This window comes from Canis lupus, chromosome 18 (assembly GCF_011100685.1).
Source record: "Canis lupus familiaris isolate Mischka breed German Shepherd chromosome 18, alternate assembly UU_Cfam_GSD_1.0, whole genome shotgun sequence".
In the NCBI taxonomy this organism is placed as follows: domain Eukaryota; kingdom Metazoa; phylum Chordata; class Mammalia; order Carnivora; family Canidae; genus Canis; species Canis lupus.
Genome location: NC_049239.1, coordinates 54,010,562 through 54,035,557, shown reverse-complemented (window position 1 = coordinate 54,035,557; position 24,996 = coordinate 54,010,562). Strand labels below are relative to the sequence as shown.

The window sequence follows — 24,996 nt, the reverse complement described above, 5'->3', positions numbered from 1 at the left end:
GTATAGCTATACTAAAAATTATTCATAGTTTATGCGAAATTTCTATTTATCTGAGAGTTCTGTATTTTTATTTGCTAGCCTGATAAAACACAGGATGTCTCATTCAGGTGAAATTTCAAATAAACAGTAAATATTTTTCAGTGTAAGTAGGTCCAAAACATTGCACGGGACATAGTTTCACTCAAGAGTTACTCATATTCACTGTTTATCTAAATCCAGATTTAACTAGGCACACTATCTTTATTTGCCAAACCTGGCAATAGTCCCTTGAATAAGAGTCAAGGGACAATATGACTCCTGCTCTATATTGCCAGTCGTGAAAATGTGCTGCATAGAGAGGTCATCCTCCCAGTTTTTTAGTGGTACAAGAGAGCATAAATTTATATTTTCTGGTATAACAAAACAAGAGGCAGGTATTAGAGGGGAGGAGAGAGGCATTTCAGGACAAAGAGCATGGGCATGTGAAAGACTTGGCTGCACCTCTGTCTTCTTTGATCAGGTGTCTGGCAGAGTCTGCTCGGTGGCTGATTATCACCAACAAACCTGAGGAGGGCTTAAGGGTACTTAGAAAAGCTGCACACAGGAATGGAAGGAAGAATGCTGGAGAAGCCCTCACCATGGAGGTGAGCAGGAAAAGGAGCTGGTTATGGGATGTAGGGAACACGTGACATGACATAAGCACTCATTGGTATCAGTAAGGTGAATAAAGGGTGGGATGGAGTTCTGGCTACAGATCTTCTTACCTCATTGTCTTGGTTCTCAATGGCTGTCCACATTGTCTGGGTTAATATAAAGAGAGAATACCCTGTTACTGGGAGCCGAACACAGATAATTTTACTCAACAGGATCAGATAGCTCTCAGTGTTGACGATTGTAAAGATTGTATATTTGTTAGAGAAAGTAACAAAAGTGAATCCATTTCTCTCCATTAATATTCTTTTTTAAAAAAATAAGAAAGACTTTATTATTTTATTTTTTTTTATTCCATTAATATTCTGATGGCCTTTTTCCAGGACAGTAAGACCAGTAGAAGGGAGGTTTAGTGACAACACAGAATAGAGCATGTTAACTTGGGCGTACACTCTTTCATTAATGGTATTTATTGAGTGCTCCCCGGGGCAGGCCACTACTGTTCCTTACAGGAAATATGGCATTGGCCACAAGAGTACACGTCTTTGCTTTGTGGAATTTACATTCTACTTATTACAAGTTCCAAAAGCATGACTGAGTGGAAATGCCTCAGAGATGTCTTTTTCCCCTACCCTGGGTCTGGAAGGCAGATATTGCTGTGAATCATTAAGTAAACCATATATCATGTCATGAACATATAAATTATTTATTAAAAGATTGTAACATTCCAGTCATGGTGCTTGATCCTAAATAGTAGTATAGGTCAGATGTGTTTCAAGAAACTTTAGTATTAATAAGAGAAAAATCAAGATGTCTTAAAGTTAATACATATTATGAAATCTATTTTCTTAAATTTTTAACTGTACAATACAGTATAATTAAATACAGTGATCTGTAAATCTTCCTTGACTAAAACTCTGTACTCCTTGAACAGCAATCTCTCAAATCTCTTGTCCCTATTCCTTGGTAACCACCTTTCTATTTATTGTTTTATTATTTTAATATTTTATATACTTCATATAAGTGGAATTGTGCAGTATTTTGTCCAGTGATTGCCTTATTTCATTTAACAAAATGTCCCTGAGATTCATCTGTTGTAGCATATAGCAGGATTTCCTCTGTTTATGGATAATATTCTGTTGTATGTATATGCCACATTTCTCTACCCATTCATCCACTGATGGACATTTAGTTTGTTTTCATTGGTTTGGCTATGGTGATTAGTACTGCAGGGAACATGTATATGCAAATATCTTAAGATCCTGTTTATGATTCTTTGGGGTATATAACCAGAAATGGTACTGCCAGATTGTGTGGTATTTATATTGTTAGCTTTTCTGTTTGGAATGATAGGCGGATGGAAAGAATTCTAAAAGAGGGAAAATCATCTACCCTTATTTAATTGGAAAAGGAGAAGATTAGGATCTAGACGGTCAAAGAGGAATAATAAAATATTGAACATGTTCAATGGCACATCTGAAGGATTTTTCTTAAAACAACTTTGTGCAGGTGATGAACCACTAAATTCTACCCCTGAAACCAATAATACATATATGTTAACTAATCTGAACTTAAATAAAATCTAAAAATATCCAGCTTCATTGATGTATGATTGACATACAAGAGCTGTGCAGATTTAACGTATACAAGTTGATGAATCTGATATAACCAAACAGCATCACAACCCATGCAATAAACATATCCATCACCTCCTAAAGCTTTCTCCTGCCCTTTTTATTCATTAGTTTTGTGGTAAAACTTAATATAAGACCTATTAATAGCAAATTTGCAATATATAGTGTAGTATTTGTACACTGTAAGATCAGTTTTCAGTTCATTCTGTTACATGTAAATATCTAGTTTTCCACAACACTATTTTATTGAAGACACTAGCCTGTCCCCACTGTGAATTTCTGGCACCAGTGTCCAAGATCAAGTGACCACATATGCTGAGTTTATTGCTGTTTTGCTTCATTGGGATACATGTCTGGTTTTATACCAGTACATCTCTTGGCGACTGTAGCTTTGTAATATACTTTGACACCAGAACATGGTGTCAAACATGTCAACATCTACCCCTTTGTTTCTGTTCAAGAATGCTTTGATTGTTAAGGGTTTTCTGTGTTTCCGTATGAATTTTAGGATTGCCTTTTCCTTCTTTTTTTGAGGAATAATTGACACAAAATATTACATCACAACATAGTGATTCAACAATTCTATACATTCTACTGTGCTCACCACAAGTATCGCTACTATCTGTCACCATGCAATGCTAGTACAACACCATTGACTATATTCCCGTGCTACGCTTTTCTACTTCATGAATTTTTCACTCTGTAACTGGAAGCCTATACCTCCCACTCCACTTCATCCATTTTGCCCATCCCCTCACCTCCCACCCCTCTGGTAACCATGTTTGTTCTATGTATTTATTGATCTGTTTCTGCTTTTTGTTTTGTTTTTTAGATTCCACATATAAGTGGAATCACTTACCATAATATCCTATAGATCCACCCATTTTGCCACAAATGACAAGATCTCACTCTTTTTTATATGGATGAGTAATATTCCATTATATATATACACACACATATATACTTTATATACATACATATATATTATACACATACCATATCTTCTTTATCCATTTATCTGTCAATGGACATTTATGTTGCTTCCATATCTTGGCTATTGTAAATAATGCTGCAATAAACATAGGGGTGCATATATTTTTTTGAATTAGTGTTTTTGTTTTTCTTGGGTAAATATCTAGTAGTGAAATTACTGGATCACATGGTATTTCAATTTTTAATTTTTTAAAAAGATTTATTTATTTATTTTAGAGAGAGTGTGCACATGTGAGTGGGGGCAGGGGCAGAGTCAGAGGGAGGGGGAGAGAAATCCTCAAGCAGACTCTCTGCTGAATATAGAACCCAACTCTGGGCTGGATCTCAGGACCCTGAGATCATGATCTGAGTTGAAATTAAGAGTGGGATGCTCAGCTGACTGAGCCACCCAGGTATACCTCTCTATTTTTAATTTTGAGGAAGCTCCTTGCTGTTTTCTGCACCAATTTACATTTCCACCATGTTACATCTTTTTATTGAACTGTTCCTTTTATCATTAGGTAACGTCCTTCTCTGTCTTTTGTTACAGACTTTAAAAAAAAAGTTTTTGTTTATTCATGAAAAACACAGAGAGAGACAGAGACAGAGACAGAGACAGAGGGAGAAGTAGGCTCCCTGCAGGGAGCCTGATATCGGACTCAACCCCAGGATCCTGGGATCATGACTTAAGCCAAAGGCAGATGCTCAATCACCACGCCACCCAGGCGCCCCTACAGTCTATGTTTTAAAGTCTATTTTGTCTGATATGAGTATTGCTACCCGAGCTTTTATTTTTCTTTCAATTTGCATGGAATATCTTTTTCCATCCTTTCACTTTCCGTTTGTATGTGTCCTTAGGTCTGAAGTGAGCCTCTTATAGACAGCATACGGATGGGTCTTTTTTTTTTTTTTTTTTTAAGATTTTATTTATTTTTTCATGAGAGACAGAGAGAGAGAGAGGCAGAGACATAGGCAGAGGGAGAAGCAGGCTCCATGCAGGGAGCCCGACGCGGGACCCAATCCGGGGATCACACCCCAGACAGAAGGCAGGCACTAAACCGCTGAGCCACCCAGGGATCCCTTTGGGTCTTGTTTTGTTTTTGTTTTTGTTTTTTGTTTGTTTGTTTTGTTTTTTTTTTATTTATGATAGTCACACACAGAGAGAGAGAGAGAGAGAGAAGCAGAGAGAGAAGCAGGCTCCATGCACTGGGAGCCCGATGTGAGATTCGATCCCGGGTCTCCAGGATCGCGCCCTGGGCCAAAGGCAGGCACCAAACCGCTGTGCCACCCAGGGATCCATGGGTCTTGTTTTTTAATCCATTCTGCCACCTCATGTCTTTTGATTGGAACATTTAGACCATTTACATTTAAATGGTAAACACTACCTTTACTGTATGTTTGCTTTTACTCATGAAATATTTTTCCTTCCAGAATTTTCTCACTTCTATTTTTTTAAAGATTTTATTTATTTATTCATGAGAGACACAGAGAGAGAAAGAGAGAGGCAGAGACACAGGCAGAGGGAGAAGCAGGCTCCATGCAGGGAGCCGGATGTGGAACTCAATCCCGGGACCCCCGGGTCATGCCCTGGGCCAAAGGCAGACACTCAACTGCTGAGCCACCCAGGCATCCCAAATTTTCTCACTTCTAATTATATCCTTTTCTTTTCTACCTAAAGAAGTCTCTTTAACATTTCTCACAAGGCTAGTTCAGTGGTGGTGAACTTTCATTCTTTTAAAGATGTATTTATTTATTTATTTATTTGAGAGAGAGTACATGCATGCACAGAGGGGGAGGGGCAGAGGGAGAGGGAAAGAGAATCTTAAGCAGACTCTGTGCTGAGCAGAGTTCCATGTGGGGCTCAATCTCATGACCCTGTGATCATGACCTGAACGAAAACCAAAAATCAGGTGCTTAACCAAGTATGCCACCCAGGTGGCTTAGTGGTGATGAACTTTTAAAACTCTATCTCTCCTCATTTTTCCATGGCAATTGGTTCCAGGCGCACTTGGGAATGCCGAAGAATGGAAAAGAACCGACTTGCTAGAATGTGGTTCAGCTCCAAAGACCTTAAAGTTTGGAGGATGAGATAAGACCTGTCTCTATGAACTAGGCATTACCGCGGTGCTCCGGCATCTCTTCTCTAAGCCTGAGGAATCCAACTGACCTCCACAGTGAATACAGGTTGATTTGATGGTGATCCATTCATCTATTTACATAGGCTCTGTGCCCAACATGGGGCTGAAACTCAGGACCTCAAGATCAAGAGTTGGGTGCCCCACTGAGCCAACTGAGCCAGCCAGGCAACCTTTGCTTTATTTCTTCTGGGTACTCCCTTGATCTGTCCAGGGTTGAGCTCTCCAAAAGCAACATTAAGGATGGAGCAGCTTGTTTCCTGTATGCTACCCCAAAGTCTCCAGAGTTAACAGGTCCTGTTACCTATAACCTGCTTGTTTGCTGAAAGGTCCAGTACCTTGTGTGGGACTCAAGAATGATTTGAGGAACCCTAAGCCATTTTTCTGTTCAGCTCCAGTCTGAGGTCTAAAGAAAGAAGGATCCCTGGGTGGCGCAGCGGTTTGGCGCCTGCCTTTGGCCCAGGGCGCGATCCTGGAGACCCAGGATCGAATCCCACGTCGGGCTCCCGGTGCATGGAGCCTGCTTCTCCCTCTGCCTATGTCTCTGCCTCTCTCTCTCTCTCTCTCTCTCTCTCTCTGTGTGTGATTATCATAAATAAATAAAAAATTAAAAAAAAAAACTCTATCTCTCCTTCCATTCTGAATGGTAATCTTGCTGATTAAAGTATTCTTGGTTGTAGGTTTTTTTTTTTCCTTTCAGCACTTTGAATCTATCATGTCACTCCCTTCTGGCCTGCAAAGTTTCTTTTCTTTTCTTTTTTTTTGAAGATTTTATTTATTTATTCATGATAGACACAGAGGAGAGGCAGAGACATTGGAAGAGGGAGAAGCAGGCTTCCTGTGATGTGGGACTCCATTCCAGGATCCCAGGATCAGGACCTGAGCCAAAGGCAGATGCTCAACCACTGAGCCACCCAGGTGCCCCAGGCCTTCGAAGTTTCTGATGAAAAATCACCTCATAATCTTATGGGATTTCCCTGTCCCGTAACTAGTAGATTCTCTCTTGCTGCTTTTAAAATTGACTATCTTTAATCTTTGGCATTTTAATTATTATGTATCATGGTGTGGAATTCCTTGAGTTCATTGTATTTGGGGCTCTCTGTGTTTCCTAAACTTTGATGAGTGTTTCCTTCTGTAGGGTAGGGAATTTCTCAGCTATTATTTCTTCATATAAGTTTTCTGCTCCTTCCTCTCTCTCCTTTTCTGGGATCCCTATCATGTGGATATTTATTTGCTTGATGCTATTCAAGAGATCCCATAAGATATCCTCATTTTTAAAAATTCTTTTTTAATTTTTGCTGTTCAGCTTGGGTGTTTTCACTCAAGCTTTGGATATTTTCCAGATCACTAATATGTTCTTCTGCATCCTCCAATCTTTTGTTGATTCCCTATAGTGTCTTTCATTTCAGTTCTTGTGTTCTTTAACTCTGACTGGAAGGAGTTCCAGCAGCTCTCCTACAATTTGGCAGAGTTGTAGGGCTTAACTTTTTATATTTCATGTGCTCTTTTTAGAATTTTTAAAAATATTTTATTTATTGATTTATTTGAGAGAGAGAGAGAGCAGGGGCAGGAGCAGAGGGAGAGGGAGAAGCAGACTCCCTGCTGAGCAGGGAGCCTGATGTGGGGCTCAATCCCAGGACCCTGAGATCATGACCTGAGCCAAAGGCAGACCCTCAACCAACTGAGCCACCCAGGCAACCCTCGCATGCTCTTTTAAATTGGCTTTTTTCCCCCGTGCCCCAGGGAAGACGAGTCTGCTCAGTCTCACTGCAGTTTATAGCGTCCAAGGTGGGGGTCCCTTTGTTATTGTATCTCCATCTCTCTTGCCATTTTCTGTGTGGTCTTTCTATCTTTTCTTGAGTAGAAGCTGTTCAGTCAGCCCTCAGTTCTTCAGGATGACTTTCTCCATGAGTAAGTATAGATCAGTGTGTCCTATGGAGGAGGCGAGTTCAGGGTCTTCCTATGTTGCCACCCTGGACTGGAACTCCAGATTAGTTTTCTTCTTCTTTTTTTTATTTTAAAAATATTTATTTGATGCTTCATTCTGCAAAGGATTTGATGATTAAAAAAAGTATTTGATGATTTATAGCATTCACAAATGTGAATCACTTGTGAAGAAAATAAAAATCAAAATTTTAAAAATATTAAGACTGTAGAAAGAATAACACCAATGCATAAATGAATATGTATATTCTATATGTATATATGTGTCCATATATTATATATTTATCTGTGTATATATACATATATGTATATGAATATATACATATATATATTCTCCAATGTAGATGATTGGAGACAGTCATATATATTCATAGACAATATTCATCAATATATTTTGAATCCATACAACCATTTCTCAACTCTACTGCTACCATTACACTCCACATCCTTCTTCTCTTTGGCCTAGCTTCTTTCCCACCTTCACTGTTGCCCCATTCTCATCCCTTGCTCAGAAAGTAGTCAGAGTGGAGCACCTGGGTGGCTCATTTGGTTAAGCATCCAACTCTTGGTTTTGGCTTAGGTTGTGATCTCAGGGTCCTGAGATCCAGCCCCACATCAGGCTCCATGCTCAGTGAGGAATCTGCTGGAGATTCTCTCCCTCTGTGCCCCTCCCCACACTTGTGCATGCTCTCTGTCTCTCTCTCTCTCTCTAAAATAAATAAATACATCTTTAGGGGAAAAAAAACACAAAGGAAACAGCCAGAGGATACTTTAGAAACATAAGCCTGGTTCTGAAAAGCACCCCTGCTGCTCCTGCTTAACATCCTCTACAGGTTTCCTCTTGCATTTAGGATAAAAGTCAATGTCCTTCAATATGTCCCACTAAGCTTTTTGTGGTGTGATGCTGACAGCCTTTAGTGGCCATTGTTGATTTTGAGCTGTCCATTTGTACTTCCTAATTGCAACCTGGTTTTCTTTTAGGGAATGAATCACCTCTTTCCCATTGGATACAGTCTGGTGGAACCATCAATCAGGCGCTGTCTTTTCCTAGGCATGGGGGAAGATTTTTTTCAAGCATGTCTTAAGATCAAGGCCAATAGATGCTCCAGGAATGTGAGTTGAGGGACAGAAGTGAAAGTTGGTTAAAGGTGTTTTATCCAGGAGGCGAGTAACTATATCTGGCCATTCCTACCACAAGACTCTTTCTGGCCTTCCTGCGCCCTAGTGCTTTGGAGATTCCTGAATCCTGCCTATTTGAAAGCCTTTCCATCAATTCAGGACTGTTTTTTCCCCATTTCTGTAAAGAATGCCATTTAGATTTTTATAGAGATTATATTAAATCTATAGATCATTGGGGGTTCTATGGGTATTTTAACACTAGTAATTCTTTTAGTCCATGAACATAGGATATCTTTCCTTTTTTTTTTTATGTGTCTGCTTTAATTTCTTTCTTCAGTGCTTATAATTTTCAGTATACAAGTCTTTTATTCCTTTGCTAAGTTTATTCCTTAAGGACCTTATTGTTTTTGAAGCTATTGTAAACCAAATTTTTAAAAATAGGCTCCATCCCCAGCATGGGGCCCAGTGTGGGGCCTGAATTCTCTCTCTCTTTTTTTTTATTGATCACCAAAATTTTATTGGTAAGCAAAATCCTATAGGTAATGCATCTCTTAGTGATAAGTAAGTCCAGGAGAACAAAACTTTTGTTATAGGTATGTCACTTAGTTTTTCGAACTTCTAGCACATTGTGGTGCCTGAATTCTCAACCCTGAGATCAAGACTCGAGCTGAGACCAAGAGTTAGATGCTTAACTGACAGCCACCCAGGTACCCCAGCAGAATTGTTTCTTTAATTTCATTTTCAGATAGTTCGTTGCTGGTATATAACAATGCAACTAATTTCTCTATTTTGATTCTGTATTCTAAAGCTTTACTGAATTCATTTATTAATTCTAACAATATTTTGGAGGCTTCTTTAGGGTTTTCTACATATAAGATCATGTCATCTGCCAACAGAGATAATTTTACTTCTTCCTTTTGGATTTTGATGCCTTCTATTTATTTTTCTTATTTGATTGTTCTGCTAGGACTTTCCAATCCTATGTTGAATTAAAGTGTCATTCTTGTCTAGTTCCAGATCTTAGAAGAAAAGCTTTCAGTTTTCCACCATGGAGTATACTCTTGCCTGGGGGCTTTTCATATATGGCTTTTAAGATAAGTTCCTTTAATACCGTATTTCTTAACAGTTTTTAAAATCATGGATGTGTGTTGAATCCTGTCAGATGCTTTTTTACATCTATTGAGATGATCATATGGTTTCTACCTTCATTCTGTTGATGTGGGGCATCACTTTTTAAATTTGCTTATGTTGAATTATCCTTGCATTCCAGGAGTAAATCCCACTGAGTCATGGTAGACAGTGTGCTGTTGAAGTTGGTTACTAATATGTGGTTGATAATTTTTTCACCTTTGTTCACCAGGGATATTGGCCTATTTCTTTTCTTATGATGTTTTTGTCTGACTTTGGTATCAGAGTCATACTGCTTCATAAAACAAATTTGTTAGTGCTTCCTCTTACTCTGTTTTTTGGGAAAGTTTGAGAAGGATCAGTGTTCATAATTTAAATGTTTGATAGGATAGAATTCACCTGAGAAGCCATCTGGTATTAGGCTTTTATTTCTGGGCTACTTTATTTTCTTTTTAAATTCTAGTTGGTTAACATACAGTTCAATATTGGTTTCAGGAGTAGAGTTCAGTAGTTCATCATTTACATATAACAGCCAGTGCTCATCATAGTACCCTCCTTAATACCCATCTATCCCACCTCCCTCCATGAACTCTGTTTGTTCTGTATAGTTAAAAATCTCCCATGTTTTGTTTCCCCCTCTCAAATGTTCATCCATTGTTTCTTAAATTCCACATATGAGTAAAATCATATGTGAATGGATAGAGAAGATGTGGTCTATGTATACAATGGAGTATTACTCAGCCTTTTGAAATGACAAATACCCACCATTTGCTTCGACGTGGATGGAACTGGAGGGTATTATGCTGAGTGAAATAAGTCAATCGGAGAAGAACAAACATTATATGGTCTCATTCATTTGGGGAATATAAAAATTAGTGAAAGGGAATAAAGGGAAAGGAGAGAAAATGAGTGGGAAATATCAGAGAGGGTGACAGAACATGAGAGACACCTAACTCTGGGAAACAAACAAGGGGTGGTGGAAAGGGAGGCGGGCAGGGGGTTGGGGTGACTGGGTGATGGGCACTGAGGGGGGCACTTGATGGGATGAGCACTGGCTGTTACGCTATATGTTGGCAAATTGAACTCCAATAAATAAAATTTTTTTAAATCATATGGTATTTGTCTTTCTCTGATTGACTTATTTGCTTAGCATAATACACTCTAGCTCCATCCACATCATTGCAAATGGCAAGATTTCATTCTTTTGATGGATTTTCATTTCTTTTTGATGGCTTTTCATTTCTTTTTGATGGCTAATATTCCATTATATATATGTGAGATATATATATATATATATGTCACATCTTTATCCATTCATCAGTTGATGGGGTTTGGGGCTCTTTCCATAGTTTACCTATTGTTGATAATGCTGCTATAAACAACAGGGTGCATGTACTTCTCTGAATGTGTGTTTTTGCATCCTTTGGATAAATACCTAGTAGTGCAATTGCTGAATTATCGGGTACTTCTATTTTTAGCTTTTTTTCAAAAAAATATTTTATTTATTTATTCATGAGAGACACAGAGAAAGAGAGAGAGGTAGAAACACAGGCAGAGGGAGAAGCAGGCTCCATGCAGGGAGCTGGATGCAGGGACCCTGATCACACCCCGGGCCGAAGGCAGGTGCCAAACTGCTGAGCCACCCAGGGATTCCCTATTTTTAGCTTTTTGAGGACTATCCATACTGTTTTCCTGAGTCACTGCACCAGTTTGCGTTCCTGCCAACAATGCAAGAGGGTTCCCCTTCTCCATATCCTCACCAACATCTGTTGTCTCCTGTGTTATTAATTTTAGCCATTCTGAAAGGTGTGAAGTGGTATCTCATCATGGTTCTGATTTGTATTTCCCTGATGATGAGTGATGTTGAGCATCTTTTCATGTGTCTATTAGCCAAGGGTGTCATTTTTGGAAAAATGTCTTTTGTCCATTTCTTAACTGGATTATTTGTGTTTTTGGGTGTTCAGTTTACTAAGTTCTTTATAGATTAGATACTAATACTTTTTCAGATATGACATTTGCAAATATTTCCTCTGGGATATTTTTTCATTACGGTTTTAATCTTATTTGTCTTTGGTCTCTTCAGGTTTTCTATATATTCTTGATTCAGTTTTGTGTGTATGTTTCTAGGAATTTATCTATTTCTTCTCAGTTGTCCACTTTGTTGGTATATAATTGTTTATTATAGTCCCTTGTGATCTTTTTCATTTCTTGGGCATCCATTGTAATGTCTTCTCTTTCATTTCTGATTTTGAATTTTCTCTCCTTTTTTTTCCATGGTCAGTCTAGCTAAAAGTTTGTTAACTTTGTTCATCCTTTAAAAAAAACCCAGCTCAAATTTATCAATTCTCCCTCACCCCAATAATTCTTCATAGCCTTGTACTGGTGTTTGTGCACCTCTTCTAGTTTTCACAATCTGGCTTTGGCAGGAAAAGCCCTTCACTAGTCATCTTGGCTGGAGATTATGGGTATGCCAGTTAGCAGGGTTCATCAGTAGGACTGCTGTCTGGGTCCATGGATTTGTGGACCATTTGACAGGGTCTGCAGGTATGTTCACGGCCAGGTTCATGAACAGACAGGCCAGGTTACAGGCTTGATAAAACCTCTTTGAAGTAAAGCAAGGGTGGAATGTGAATACCAAGGAGGAAGACATAAGCCAGATTGCAGACATGCAGGAACTGAATGCTACTTGAAATTAGTTGTATTTGAAATAGGCCTTACAGGTTAGGGTAGAACTAGCCAGGTTTAAATCAAGTAGGCATATGATGAGAGCAATCCAAATGACTGCAAAGGGGCCAAGCCAGTAGTGTGCTAGTAAATGTTTAGCACCTAACATTATAGGAGGGGGAAAATATCCACATATCTCAAATTTGTGGTGATTATCAATTTCTGTAGTATGAATACTACCACCATTGCCAGTAAAAGCCACCAACATAGCAACTACTTTACAAACGAACCATTTAACAAAGGGTTTTTGTGAATTTGTAAATGCCCATTCCAGGACACCAATAGGCTGTTTCATGCATTTTACCCAGCATGGTGTTATGATTGGTACTACAAATAGTTCTTTGAGGTTTTTTTTATCCCTTCCAAAGGACAGAGAGAAAAGATGCATTTAAAAAAGCAAAGATCCAGCAGGCTCCCATTTGAATATAGGCCTCCTCTTCCTTGAATAAGAATTTTACCCGGTAGGAGGAGCTCCTTGAGTTCCCATTAATGACCTGGCATCACCTCCCTAAGTTTTTCTGGAAATGCTACTTACATGTCTGCTTGCTTAGCAAAAATGAATGGCCAAGGTGAAATAACCTCAGTGTCTCCCAAACATTTACTCCGATACTGGATGTGATTTGAGGCCAGTCTCACCAGCATGGCAGCCCTCAACTGGCCCAAGTTTAAGGTATTCTTGGAGCCTTTTCTTAGAATACTGCTATGACAATGGCCCATGATCATGGGTTTCTGGGGATAGATGCAGAAAGGAGATGTTATCATGACTCTTCTCTTCCAAAAGCGTAAGTCCAGCATTTTGCTGCTTGAGCTAGCTCTGCAACTGAAAAAGACATTCTGATCCAGTAGGGCCTCACTTAGGTGGTCTTACAGCTCTCTAAAGTCCTTTACCATGGAATTTTTCCAATAGACTTCATGGTATTGTTTCATTTGTAGAGGTGGGATGAGAATTAAGTCAATATTATTGGAATAACCAATAAATAGGTTAAGTATCCGAGATATGCTGGATATAATTCCATCTCCGTATTTTCAACCTCGTGTAAGGCTAGAAAGTCCTCATTTAAAAAGTGTTATTATTTTTCTCCACCTATTTATTCTCCTCCCCCCCCTTCTTCTCCCTTTTCTTTTTCTTCATGACAGAGAAATTGGGGTTTAGAAATACTTAATCACCTTCTGCAAAGTGTATACCTACCATGTTGCAGAACCATTAAGTAACTCTAGATTATAATCAGCTAGGGTATAAATTATTCTACACCAAGATCCCACCCTGGTCTCATCCTCATATTTAATTCTAGGCATTTCATTCATGGAGGCACAATATAACAAGATTTCCCTCAAGGAGACTGAATGAAGAACCAAAATAAAGACTCTCAGGAAATGTCATTTTTCCTGAGATAAACAGTTTCTCTGCAAAGGAGAGCCAGCTGAGGACCAAACTTAGTTTCTAGGTCTTTCATGCACATCTAGCATAAATGGAGTTTTGGACCATAATCCAAGGAACTCACATTTGGTTCCCTTCCTGATCTGAATATCTAACATACATACCCTTCTGATGCCCTGCAACCCACTCAGATCTTGTGTTTAAAAAGACCTTGTTGCTGGGTCATAGGGTAGCTCTATTTTTAACTTTTTGAGAAAGCTCCATACTGTTTCCCAGAGTGGCTGCACCAGCTTGCATTCCCACCACCAGTGTAAGAGGGATCCTCTTTCTCGCATCCTTGCCAACATTTGTTGTTTCCTGAGTTGTTTGTTTCAGCCATTCTGATTGTAGGGTGATATCTCATTGTGGTTTTGTTTTTTTTTTGTTTTGTTTTGTTTTGTTTGTTTTTTTTTCATTGTGGTTTTGATTTGTATTTCCCTGATGCCAAGTGATATTGAATATTTTTTCAGGTATCTGTTGGCCATTTGTATGTCTTCTTTGGAGAAATGTCTGTTCATGTCTTCTGCCCATTTCTTGACTGGATTTTTTGTATTTTGGGTATTGAGTTTGATACGTTCTTTATACATCTTGGATACTAACCCTTTATCTGATACGTCATTTGCAAATATCTTCTCACATTTTGTAGGTGCCTTTAGCTTTGTTGACTATTTCCTTTGCTGTGCAAAAGCATTTTATCTTGTTGGAGTCCCAATAGTTCATTTTGGCTTTTGTTTCCCTTGCCTTTGGAGACATATCTAGCAAGAAGTTGCTGCAGCTGAGGTCAAAGAGGTTACTGCTTACGTTCTCCTCTAGGATTTTGATGGATTCTTGTCTCACATTTAGGTCTTTCATCCATTTTGAGTTTATCTTTGTGTATAGTGTAACAAAGTGGTCCAGTTTCATTCTTCTACATGTGGCTATCCAATTTTCCCAACATCATTTGTTGAAGAGACTGTATTTTTTCCATTGGATATTGTTTCCTGCTTTGTCAAAGATGAGATCACCATAGAGTTGAAAGTCCACTTCTGGGTTCTCTATTCCATTCCATTGATCTTTGTGTCTGTTTTGGGGCCAGTACCATACTGTCTTGATGACTACAATTTTGTAATACAGCTTTAAGTCTGGAATTGTGATGTCACTAGCTTTGGTTTTCTTTTTCAATATTCCTCTGGCTATTTGGAATCTTTTCTGGTTTCATATAAATTTTAGGATTGTTTGTTCCAGCTCTGTGAAAAATGTTGATGGTATTTTGATAGGGATTGCATTGAATGTGTAGGTTTCTCTGGATAATATAGGCATTTTAACAACATTAATTCTTCCAATCCATTTCTTTGTGTCTTCCTCAATTTATTTCATGAGTCAGAGTACAGATCCTTTACCTCTTTGGTTAGATTTATTCCTAAGTATGTATCATTTTTGGTGCAATTGTAAATGGAATAGATTCCTTAATTTCTCTTCTTTCTGTCTCATTGTTAGTGTATTGAGATCCAACTGATTTTTGTGCATTGATTTTATATCCTGCCATGCTGCTGAATTACTGTATAAGATCTAGCAATTTTTGGGTGGAGTCTTTTGAATTTTCCACATAAAGTATCATGTCATCTGCAACGAGAAAGATTTTGACTTCTTTACCAATTTGGATGTATTTTATTTCTTTTTGTCTGATTGCTGAGGCTAGGACTTCTAGTACTGTGTTGAACAACAGTGGTGAGAGTGGACATGCTTGTCATGTTCCTGACCTTAGGGGGAAAGCTCTCAGTTTTTCCTCATTGAAAATGATACTCACTGTAGTCTTTTAGTATATGGCTTTTATGATATTGAGGTATGTTCCCTCTATCCCTTGTATTACTAGGTATTTACCCCAAAGATATGAATTTAGTGATCTGAAGGGACACTACACCCCAATGTTTACCACCACAATATCTACAATAGTCAAACTATGGAAAAAGCCCATATGTCCATATGTCTATGGCTAAAGATGAATGGCTAAAGAAGATGTGGTGTATATATACAATGGAATATTACTCAGTCATTAAAAGAATGAAATCTTACCATTTACATTGACATGGATGGAACTGGAGGGTATTATGTTGAGCAAAATAGTCAATCAGAGAAAGACAATTATATTATTTCACTCATATATGGATTATAAGAAATAGCACCGAGGATCATAGGGAAAGGAAGGAAAAACTAAATAGAAGAAATCAGAGAGGGAGAAAAACTGAGCAACTCTTAATTCTAGGAAACAATCTGAGGGTTGCTGAAGGGGATAGGGACAAGGGAATGCATTAAGGAGGTGATGGGTGATGGGCATTAAGGAGGGCACATGATGTGATGAACACTGGGTGTTCTAGGCAACTGATGATTTACTGGGCTGTACATTTGAAACTAATGAGACACTATATGTTAACTAATTGGATTTAAATAAAATAAGGTATTTTTAAAAGTCCTTGTTGCTACATAATTTTCCTGAGGCTCCTTTAACTCCCTAATCCACCTGTCACATATCATTGTATCTTTGCTGTTTCAATTTCCCACTAAATACAACAGCAAGTTATATAGCTTATCCTCTCTGGGGGACCTCCTAATGCTCACATTGTTTGACAATTGAACAATTTCTTATTGTGATTGTCATTGAAGGTTTTGAGATCCACCATGCAAGAGGAGCTGGAGGCAGCACAGAAAAAACTTTCTGTGCGTGACTTGTTCCGCACACCTATCCTGCGCAGAAGGATCTATTTTGCATCCTTTGTGAGGTAGGCTTTACACCGTGCATGAAGAAAATGAAAATATTGGAGACATTAATCTATTCATATCAAAGGATACATGTTGTGGGGATAGATTTGGAGATAAAACATGAAGAAGCCATAAAGATAATTGCATTCTTCAGTTACAGGACTGACCCAGAACTCATTGTACAATGAGTTTTGTTTATTATATCACACCACCAGGCTCAGCATCTGAAAACTGAGGCTGTGGACTTCAATCACAGTAGAGATTTTAGCTTTAAGTTTCTTCACTTGTTTATTTCCACTTCAATTAAGATAAAATTACAAACAGTTAGGGCACCTGGCTGTCTTAGTCAGAAGAGTGTGTGCCACTTGCTCTCAGGATTGCGAGTTGAGCACCACGTTGGGTGTAGAGATTACTTAAATAAATTTTTAAAAAAATTTTTAACGTGCACTCACATATATAATTCAATGAATATTTACATATGTAGATATGCAATCATCACCCAAATCAGGATATAGAAAAAACTGTAGAACTCGAGGGCTTCATTATGTATTCTTAAGTACAATACACCCCACCCACCAAAAAAAGTAATAATTGTGACCGCCATCATTATGCAATATTTAATGACAGTTTTTAAAGCATCACCATGTAGAATATTCTACAAAACAGACCATGCCTTTTTTTTTTAATTTATTTATTTACGATAGTCGCACACAGAGAGAGAGAGTGAGAGGCAGAGGGAGAAGCAGGCTCCATGCACCGGGAGCCCGACGTGGGACTCGATCCTGGGTCTCTAGGATCGCACCCTGGGCCAAAGGCAGGCGCCAAACCGCTGTGCCACCCAGGGATCCCCCAGACCATGCCTTTTGTACTTGGACACCAAGCACTGGCTGTTTGATGACACTTTGACACTTATGACTGTCATTTGTGGAACTTAGGGTCTAAACATTATGACATCTGTCTTTCTTCTTTTGTTCACCATAGATTTGCAAGCTACATGCCCTTTTTTGGCCTGATTCTCCATCTCCAGCACATGGGGAGCAATGTTTTCCTGTTCCAGGTTATCTTTGGCATGGTCAATCTCCCCGCCAGTTACATTGCATTCTTGGCGCTGAATCATATGGGCCGTCGAGTAAGCCAGATGCTTTTCATGTCCGTACTTGGAATCTCCATTCTGACCACCACATTTCTGCCTGAAGGTGAGAAAAGAGCACAGGTTGAAGAAAGGAAATATCTCAGGGACTTGGGGACTCAGAGACTGGATTCACACAAGGAAAGGGAGAATATGGTTCTGATGATTCCCCAAAATCAATTTGAGGATTCAGGATAGATTCTACTATTGAGTGGCTAGGAAAGAGTCAAAGGTCAGTAAAAGTTGGTTCAGACATGTGGCAGTCCTCATCACATCTGAGAAACATCTGGTGCCATTTCTTCCTAAAAGTTTCTCTAGGCAAGCAATCGATCACTTGCCATTTTGATGTTGACCAATCATGCTTGTAATTGTAAATGACAGTATTGTGTCCAATATATGATAATTGTATCTCATACAAGGACACAATACTGCCACTTTCTCTGGTTGCTTTCTTGTTATTACACTGTCAGTGACAATTTACTCCCTGATGTCCACTCGTGTCTCTTGTATTAGGTCACCATAACTGTAATCCTGGCTTAGGGAAGACCTTTTGATTTCAAGGTAATAAAAATATCTTGTCTTCAAGCAGAGGAGTATACAATAGGAACAAAGAGTGAAGCAGTTAAAGCCCCTCTTAGAATCAATTTTATGAAATTAAATGATCATATGCAATGAATAGGGGAACCGAGGTGGTTCTCGTGCTTCACCTAATTCCCAGGATAGCTGTGCATCTTAGAGGATCCCAGGTTGCTCTGCTCTCATCTTGGATGTCAGCAATGATGCACATTTGCTGCTTTACCACAGAGCTTACCCCAATGTTCTAACACTCCTGTGAGATTTTTTTAAATTGAGTAGGAAACTGACCCTCTGAAACTTCCTTTCAGAGGTTTCCAAAGCCCAATAATTTTTCCCTTTATTCGGATCTTTATTCTTAAATCTTCAAACATTACTCTAGATCAAGCTGCTCTCCAGCTTATCCATAACATAAGACTTCTGTTCTCTTATTACTCTCTGCTGTGGTACCAGCCCCAACTCAATATCGTGTGTGCACCTAGGTTTTAAACTTCTCAAGGACATCAGTGAGTTTTAAATCCCTTGGTAATTGTCATATGTGAGTCCTGCTTTATACATGAAGGGTAGAGGAGACACTGGACAGAATATATGAAAGCAAACTACATTCCCTTCTCCTCCATCTTTGGCAAATCTCTGATATAAAAGGGAGAGGTAATGAAATGGCCTGGGTTTTTTATTCTGTTTAAGTTGTAACCAACAGATAAGTTGTATTTCTCAGCCACTAGTCACTACACAGTCTCTGCCTCTGTGCACTTTTTCTGCAATGTATGTAACACGTGAAAACATCTCCAGTTGTGTCTTTTTCACTTATAATTTAGTGGATGGTGATTCCTTTAGTTCCGATGTCTTGAGTCTCACTGGTCTTCCTCTCCAGAAATGCAGACCCTGCGTGTTATTTTGTCAACTTTGGGAGTAGGTGTTTCTTCTGCAGCTGTCATGTGTTCTTCTGCCCATGGAAATGAGCTACTTCCTACTGTAATCAGGTACAAATTGCATGGAAGCTCTATAGCAGGGCCAAAATAGACCTTTTCCAGCTAACTAGCATTTATAGTGGGAAGAACACTGATTAGTTATCAAAGTTATCAAAAGCATCAATTATAATAGTATTAATAGTAACAAAAATCACAGCCAAAAATCTGACTTTGGCAAGGCACTGTGTTGTTTTTTACTGTATCACCTCACTTAATCTACAGAACCACTCAATGGTAGGTGCTATGGATAAGAGTATTTTTTAAATAACAAAAGTATGTCTTAATGCACCTGTGCACTTGAAAATAATTGCCAGCAAATAAAAGAGCATATTTGAAATGTAAGAGTATTTCATCAAACTTCGTGTATCTAAATACTGTTGTGGTATCTCCCATAATCGAAGCAAAATAATAAATCACAAATTTACCTACATGGATTTATACCGAATTATTTTTCTATTGTTTACACTCCAAGGGCAACAGCTATGGGAATCCTGGGACTTGCTGGTAGTATTGGAGCAGCGCTGGCTCCCCTCTTGATGATCCTAACCATTTATTCTCCCCACCTGCCCTGGATCATGTATGGAGCCTTCCCCATCCTCGCTTGTCTTGTTGTACTCCTCCTTCCTGAAACCAGGAATCAGCCTCTGCCTGACTCCATCCAGGACGTGGAAAAGGAGTGAGTAAATCTCCTGGCTGCCCCTAAGGTCTGCTCTAGGCTGTGATGAGTAAGGCAAGACACTTCAGGGTCATTGTCCCCTGGGAAAGATATATGAATTTTTTTAAGTAAGCTATAAGTCAAATGTGGGGCTTGAACTCATGACCCCAAGACTAAGTTGCCTGCCCTACCAACTGAACCAGCCAGCTGCCTCTCCCAGGGAAAGATTTAGACCTAAACGTATTCCATGTTGTCAATGCCTTTGGTTTAGCTACCACCATCTCTCCTCACATGGACCTCAGGCTCCCTAGATCACACAGATTAGCTCTGCCCAGCCTGCAGCAGTAGGTTTAGTGCTGTAGGGACCAAAATTAGGTATCTTAATGTGACAAACATGCCCTGAAGGTATTTCACAGACATTCAAAGATCCAGACACCAGACTCTCATCCTTCAGACCCCGGCAGCCACCAGCCTGGGAATGCATGAAGCTCTGAGGACTGCCCTGGCCCCTGAAGAATCTGAGCCAGATCAGGGAGATGATCTGAGCCCCTCCCACAGATGACAGTGCATCTTAGGGGAAGAGTCCTGTTGGGCTGTCGGTGAGATCCAGACCAGCTGGTTTCCACTGGGATGCAACTGTTGAGAAAAGAGGGAAAGGAAGAGTAAATATAATTTGGTTTGTCTGTTTTACACAGAACAAGAAATTTTATGATTTTGAATGATGGTGCATTCAAACAAATAACAAACTTAATCAGAGGAGAAGGCAGAGGGAAACTTCACATACTGAGGTGGATTTCTGGGCAGGTTTTAAAACCTTTAAAGGTTGAGGGCATAATTGTTCAGTCTTTTCTCTGATGTAGGACTTCCTTTTTACTTGACATTTTCACTTTAATAGTTCTTATGTTATGAAGTTCAAAGTCTTTTGCCCATAAGGTTAAATGGAAAACAGAGAGCGAGTAAAACAATTTCTCTATATTAAGAATGTTAGGAAGAGTTTGTTTCTTTGTTCTTTCACATACATTTTAATGTCTAACTTTGAAATTTTATTACAGATGTCTTAATTTTTGATTTTTTAAAAATGGTAAGACAATGAATTTTCTTGACTTACAGATCATAGTAGCTTCATAAATGATCAAAATACATGTATAAACAAAATTTCAGATGCTCTTGAAAACACATTTTGAGATATATAGCACATGTGGTACATATTTCTTTTGGGGTTTGCTTATCCTTCTAGAATACTGAAGAATACCCAATTTAAAATATAGGTAATTTTTGGGCTTGAAGCCTACTTAAAAGAGATAAGGAAAGAGAGAAAGAAAGAGAAAGAAAAATAGGGTGCATGGATGGCTCAGTTGGTTAAACATCAGACTCTTGATCTCAGCTCAGGTCTTGATCCCAGGGTCATGAGTTCAAGCCTGCCTACTCAAAAAGAAAAAAGGAAAAAGAAATAAAATATAGGTATTTTTAAATGATCAAGAATTAGAAAGGGTTTTTAAACTTTTGTATACTGCCCTTGTCTCTTCCAAATCCCTTTGGCATCCAGATCCCTTGGCCTCCAAAGGTGAGAGTTGAAACTACAGAAGCTGTCTTTCCAAAATGCACTCAAATCCTTGGGGCAGGGGTCATGGTTTTTGTCAAAACTGGTGGATCAAGAATCAGCTTGCTCTAAAGAATGCAGGATATGTATGCTGATTTGATGTCTTCTCATTTTTGTGCTGGTTTGTTTGGTCTCATTATATTTTTACCAGGAGAAAAGGCCCAAGAAAAGCAAAGAAGGAAGATACCTTCATGAAAGTGACACAGTTTTAAGGAGTTCCAGGAACTAACTGCTAATCAAAGAGCAAAATAGAGGAAGGAAAATCAGGATCATCCGCAGATACTGGAAAACTCTGTAAAATAAATAAAATAAAAAGATATAATGGAATCATGGATCCCATTTACAATTGCAGTACTAAGTAACTATATATAAAATGCCTACAATTAATCATGAGAAGTTTGAGGAAAGTCATAATTCTTAAAAATGTGTTTTATTACTGAAGTCTCATTGACATATAATGCTAAATTAGTTTCAGGTGCACCACATAGTGATTTGACAATTCTATAAATTAAAAGTCATAATATTTTAAAAGGAGTCATGGTAAAATATGTGTAAAATTGTAGATGTCCACGTTGAAGCAAATGGTGGGTATTTGTCATTTCTAATAGCTGAGTAATATTCCATTGTATACATAAACCACATCTTCTTTATCCATTCATCTTTCGTTGGACGTCTAGCATGTTTCTGGTTGAAAGGATAGAATAGCATTAAAAACACTGATTCTGTTCCAATTAATTGGTAGAGTAATTGACAGAGTAATTACAATGCAAAACTCCATTCTTTTGGGACAACTCAAAAAAGAGTTCCAAATGTATGTACAAATTACATAATATACAAATGTACAAATTAATAATAGACAAGATGATTGAGCAAAAAGAGGCTCAGGGAGGGAGGGTGCGGCAGGTGTTTGGGGCAGCATATGCTAAAATGAGATGTGATAGGCCTAAAACACAAATAACAGATGCATTGACAAATCCAAAGGAGTCCAGAATGATATGGTAGCATGTATGACACATAAATTTTATAATTAGGGCATTGTAAATCAATGGTAAAGATGAATGAGTCCCATTAACTGACTTTATAAATAAATGCCTAATAGTTTAACTTCTTTCTCTAAACTAAAAAAATACTCCATGTGATTAAAAAGATATATAGAACAATTAAACCATGTTATTCAATACAAAACCTGGCTACAAAATCTTGGGGTTACAAAAATATTCTGAATAGTAAATCAAATGCCAGAAAGGTAAGTAGAAATAGATCAGACTAAATACTCATTTAAAACCTCTGTTGGCGGGGCGCCCAGCTGGCTCAGGCAGTTAAGCATCTGCCTTCGCTCAGGTCATGATCCTGGAGTCTTGGGATCCAACCCACATGGGCTCCCTGCTCAGTGAGGAGTCTGCTTGTCCCTCCCCCCACTCATGCTCTCTCTCTCTCTCTCTCAAATGAATAAATAAAATCTTTAAAAAAATAAAACCTCTGTTGGACCAGCCCTAGAGACAGAAGACATCTAGAATAACATTCATTAAAATGATAAAAACTGTTAACCTCAAGTGGTGTACCTTTATGAGATTTTTCTTTTCTTTTTTTGTAAGTTTCTGTATTCTAAGTTTAAAAAGGATAATGCAACATTTTAAAATATTATAAGGAATCATGAAAAATAAATTGCAGGGTGCCTGAGTGGCTCAGTTGGTTAAGTGTCCAACTCTTGATTTCAGCTCAGGTCTTGATCTCGGTTGTGATATCAAGTCCCGCACTGGGCTCCAAGCTAGGCATGGAGACTGCTTAAGATTCTCCCTCTCCCAGGACACTTCAGTGGCTCAGTGGTTTGAGGATCTGCCTTTGGCTTGGGTTGTGACCCTGGGGTCCTGGGATTGAGTCCCACATCAGGCTCCCCTCAAGAAGCCTGCTTCTTCCTTTGCCTATGTCTCTGCCTTTCTCTGTGTCTCTCATGAATAAATAAATAAAATCTTAAAAAAAAAAAAGATTCTCCCTCTCCCTCTGCTCCTCCCTCCTCAAAAAAATTGCAAAAGACAAATAAAAAATATTCAAAATGGATCTATATTAATATGTATATCTAATAAATATTCATGAAAAGAATACATAATTCAATATTAAATAGTCAAAAGGTAGGAGCATATAATTTTCAAAAGAAAAAAGTCTCTTAATAATGCAAAATTGTACAAAACCACTGGAATTTGAAGCCATTCAAACTAAAATAAAAGACTTGTAAATAAAAATGTATTAATTGATGACAGGGCATGCTATAGAAATGCTTAAAACACTGGATGATGTCATCATAAAGAGCTTTGCAAACCTTTAATTAACTCAGTAATCATTTATTCAGCATATAACCATTACCGAGCAGTATGCTGAGAACCTTGGATACAAAGAAGAAATGAAGAAAAAAGGCATAAGAGCAGCTGTAGCAGTGATCAGTCCACATGTGCGAGTGTGACATCACATTTTTATTTTTTAGGGCAACAAAATTTTATTTTTAACTCCCATCCCCTCCAGTTGGCAGAAAATTGCAACCAGTTAGTTATTTTCACAAATCTTTCATATCAGGGCTATCTAGATTTCAAGGCACATACTTTGGCAAGATAGTGAGGTGACAACAGGGAGGGGCTACAGTGGTTGTCTATGTTCAAAATCCCCAAAATAAGAAAAAATTGCACAATGTAAATAACTTAAAATACACACACACACTCTTGCACATACTTTTTACAGAACTGTGCTCAGGGTAATGCCATTTGTTGAGCGCCACAGTGGTTATATTTTGTTAAACTGCTGCTCTGGGTATTTTTGTTTGAAAAACCTATCAAAGTAGGGCACAGTTGTTTCCTGGATGAGCGGAAATGAAAGACGCTTCTGGCAAGCAGAAAGTGTTAAGGTCTTTCCAGTTGTACAAAATGGACCTGAAGAATCATTTAAGTGTTCTCAAGATGCAAAGTTGGAGCTGATATATCCAACCAGTTGCAAAAAGTGTACAGCAGCCACCTCTGGAGGTCAAACCTGGTACCAGGCATGCAAGGAAGCTCCAGGATACCCAGCATGTTGGCTTTGTTCCATATCATCACATCATTTAATCATGTGTGAATTTCACCAAAGATTCATATCGTTCTGCTAGTTTTGTATTGCAGATTTGCTTATACTCCTCCTGAATTTTATCTTCATGGTCTTTTAAGAGACACTCACATATTATTCCCATTTGTCAGAGGGTACGGCTGAGCTGGTCCTTCTTCATCCAGAAGGAACCTGGACAACAAGCTGCTATGAAGGCCAAGGAATGAAGCTGACTCTCTGAAGTACAAGCTTCACAAGAACAACTTCTAAATGTCTCCACCTCTGATAATGACTGTTTTCTTTTTTTATGTTCTGAAAAATTTATCTGGGTGTTGGTGGGCTCTGGCTGGGCGTCTGGGGCTGAGGCCAGGAGCAGGACCAGGCAGAGAGGTGCAGAGGCAACTGGGGGCCAACCTCCAGCTCCTCAGCAGAGTTTGCCTATAATCTTTAATTCCCAGTGAAAATAAAAAAGTTAGCAATTGTGGTCTGTCTGTCACACTGGCATTCTGTGGGTTGGCAGATTTATAAATCCATGTCCTAATTTCCGGCAGTATATTTTTCTT

General features: G+C 38.6%; 1 protein-coding gene across 3 annotated transcripts in view; it reads left to right on the top strand.

The window, feature by feature from the left end:
- The window catches only part of LOC476047 (solute carrier family 22 member 9), a 42,658-nt gene extending 20,190 nt beyond the window's left edge, over positions 1 to 22,468 (top strand). For all 3 annotated transcript variants that reach the window (XM_038564200.1, XM_038564201.1, XM_038564198.1), the window contains 6 exons: positions 500 to 623; positions 16,344 to 16,459; positions 17,421 to 17,635; positions 19,016 to 19,124; positions 19,585 to 19,788; positions 21,519 to 22,468. In XM_038564200.1, coding sequence (XP_038420128.1) covers positions 500 to 623; positions 16,344 to 16,459; positions 17,421 to 17,635; positions 19,016 to 19,124; positions 19,585 to 19,788; positions 21,519 to 21,579 — 829 coding nt within the window. In that variant the 3' untranslated portion in view covers positions 21,580 to 22,468. The remainder of the gene's footprint in view (positions 1 to 499; positions 624 to 16,343; positions 16,460 to 17,420; positions 17,636 to 19,015; positions 19,125 to 19,584; positions 19,789 to 21,518) is intronic.
- Positions 22,469 to 24,996: the final 2,528 nt, after the last annotated feature.